This window comes from Petaurus breviceps, unplaced genomic scaffold, assembly GCF_028583685.1.
Source record: "Petaurus breviceps papuanus isolate PSGF00001 unplaced genomic scaffold, PetGlider_PUasm1.0 37, whole genome shotgun sequence".
Classification (NCBI taxonomy): Eukaryota; Metazoa; Chordata; class Mammalia; order Diprotodontia; family Petauridae; genus Petaurus; species Petaurus breviceps.
In genome coordinates, this window is record NW_027186296.1 from 8,301,513 (window position 1) to 8,302,992 (window position 1,480).

Consider the following 1,480-nt stretch of genomic DNA (forward strand, 5'->3'; position numbering starts at 1 on the left):
GGGACAAACTCAAGCAAGTTCCTGCTTTTACTCTGCTCTGTTCACTATTTCTTAATGGGGAATGGAAGTCTCATACCCAAGACTTCATTCCCTTCCCCCCAAATATCACAATGAACACACATAGTAAGTAGAAAAGAAAACTATTTCTCCAAGTAGATTACTAAAGGCAAATTAGACAAAGTATAAAGAGGATAATCTAAACTAGACAAAACCTAGTGAGGGCACTTTGTCATTGGGAATAAGGTAAGTTGGTTCAACCAAAAGAGAAAGAGTCCCAGATTTTATCCAAAGGAAAATTTCAAAAAAAAAAAAGAGAATTGTCTACTTTTTAGTCAGAGATTACAGGTGATCAGAGGAGAAAAGAAACCTTTGGGGACTGTCACTCAGACAATGGGGAAAGGAGGTGGTGTTCCTTTCCTCTTACCTATCTGATCAGCCCAGGAAAGAACCCAAATATCCTAGGTCATGGATTTATGGGCTCCAGATTCACTAAGCTCTACCTGATATAGTTGCCAGGGCTCCTTGATTCATCTTAGAACAAAAAGACCATTTCTCTACTTGCAGAGTTGAATCAGGAGGCAAAATCCAGAATTTCCTTCTCTAGTGATTAACATCCAAGTGAGTTGCCTGGGGTAGAATTTTTTCAATAACTATGTGTGGTGACCCTTTCTTCTTTTTTTTAATATTCTGGAAAACTTTATTTTTATCATAGGTGGAATGGGGATGCAGCAAGTTAGATGATTCCAATTTTGTTGGCAACATCTAAAGCATCATAGTCTGGAGCAAGACAGACATAGGACTTCTTCTCTCCATTGGGCCATATCAGTGTGTTGACCTTGACCACATCGATGTCATACAGCTTCTTTACGGCCTGCTTGATCTGATGCTTGTTGGCCTTGACTTCCACAATGAAGACTAGGGTGTTGTCCTCAATCTTCTTCATAGCAGACTCAGTGGTCAAGGGAAACTTAATGATGACATAGTGATAGAGCTTGTTTCTGTGAGGGGCACTCTTCCAAGGGTATTTGGGCTGCCTTCGAAGTCTCAGTGTCTTGGGTCGCCAGAAGGTGGGGGATGTTCGGATCTTCTTCTTTTTGTGGCTATGGACACCCTTCAGCACTGCCTTCTTGGCCTTCAAAGCCTTGGACTTGGCTTCTGTCTTGGGGGGAACAACAGCTTCCTTCTTCACCTTCGGCGCCATGTTTCTTCTGATGACTATATTAGTGTAACCAAGAGTTGATCTCTTGGGGCTTAAGTGCTCAGAAGCCAACTGCACCTCAGGCAGGAAAGTGAGGGCCTGCTGTCCCCCAGTGGCCATTCTGCAATATTTCTCTGTTTCTTCATTCTCACCTTCTATCCCTTCTCCAACACACTCCAGGATCTTGGTAATTAGTGGGACACTAGGGCCATCCATGGGTAATTTCCTGCTCTTACCACATGAGCAGCCCAGCTGCTCTTTCTGTCATTCAGTTCTGTAATG

At 43.0% G+C, this 1,480-nt stretch overlaps 1 protein-coding gene across 1 annotated transcript; it reads right to left on the reverse strand.

The window, feature by feature from the left end:
• Positions 1-666: 666 nt before the first annotated feature.
• Positions 667-1,201, reverse strand: LOC138168451 (large ribosomal subunit protein uL23-like). Its single transcript, XM_069097476.1, has one exon. The coding sequence runs from the start codon at positions 1,199-1,201 to the stop codon at positions 734-736; it is 468 nt and encodes a 155-aa protein (XP_068953577.1). The 3' UTR covers positions 667-733.
• Positions 1,202-1,480: the final 279 nt, after the last annotated feature.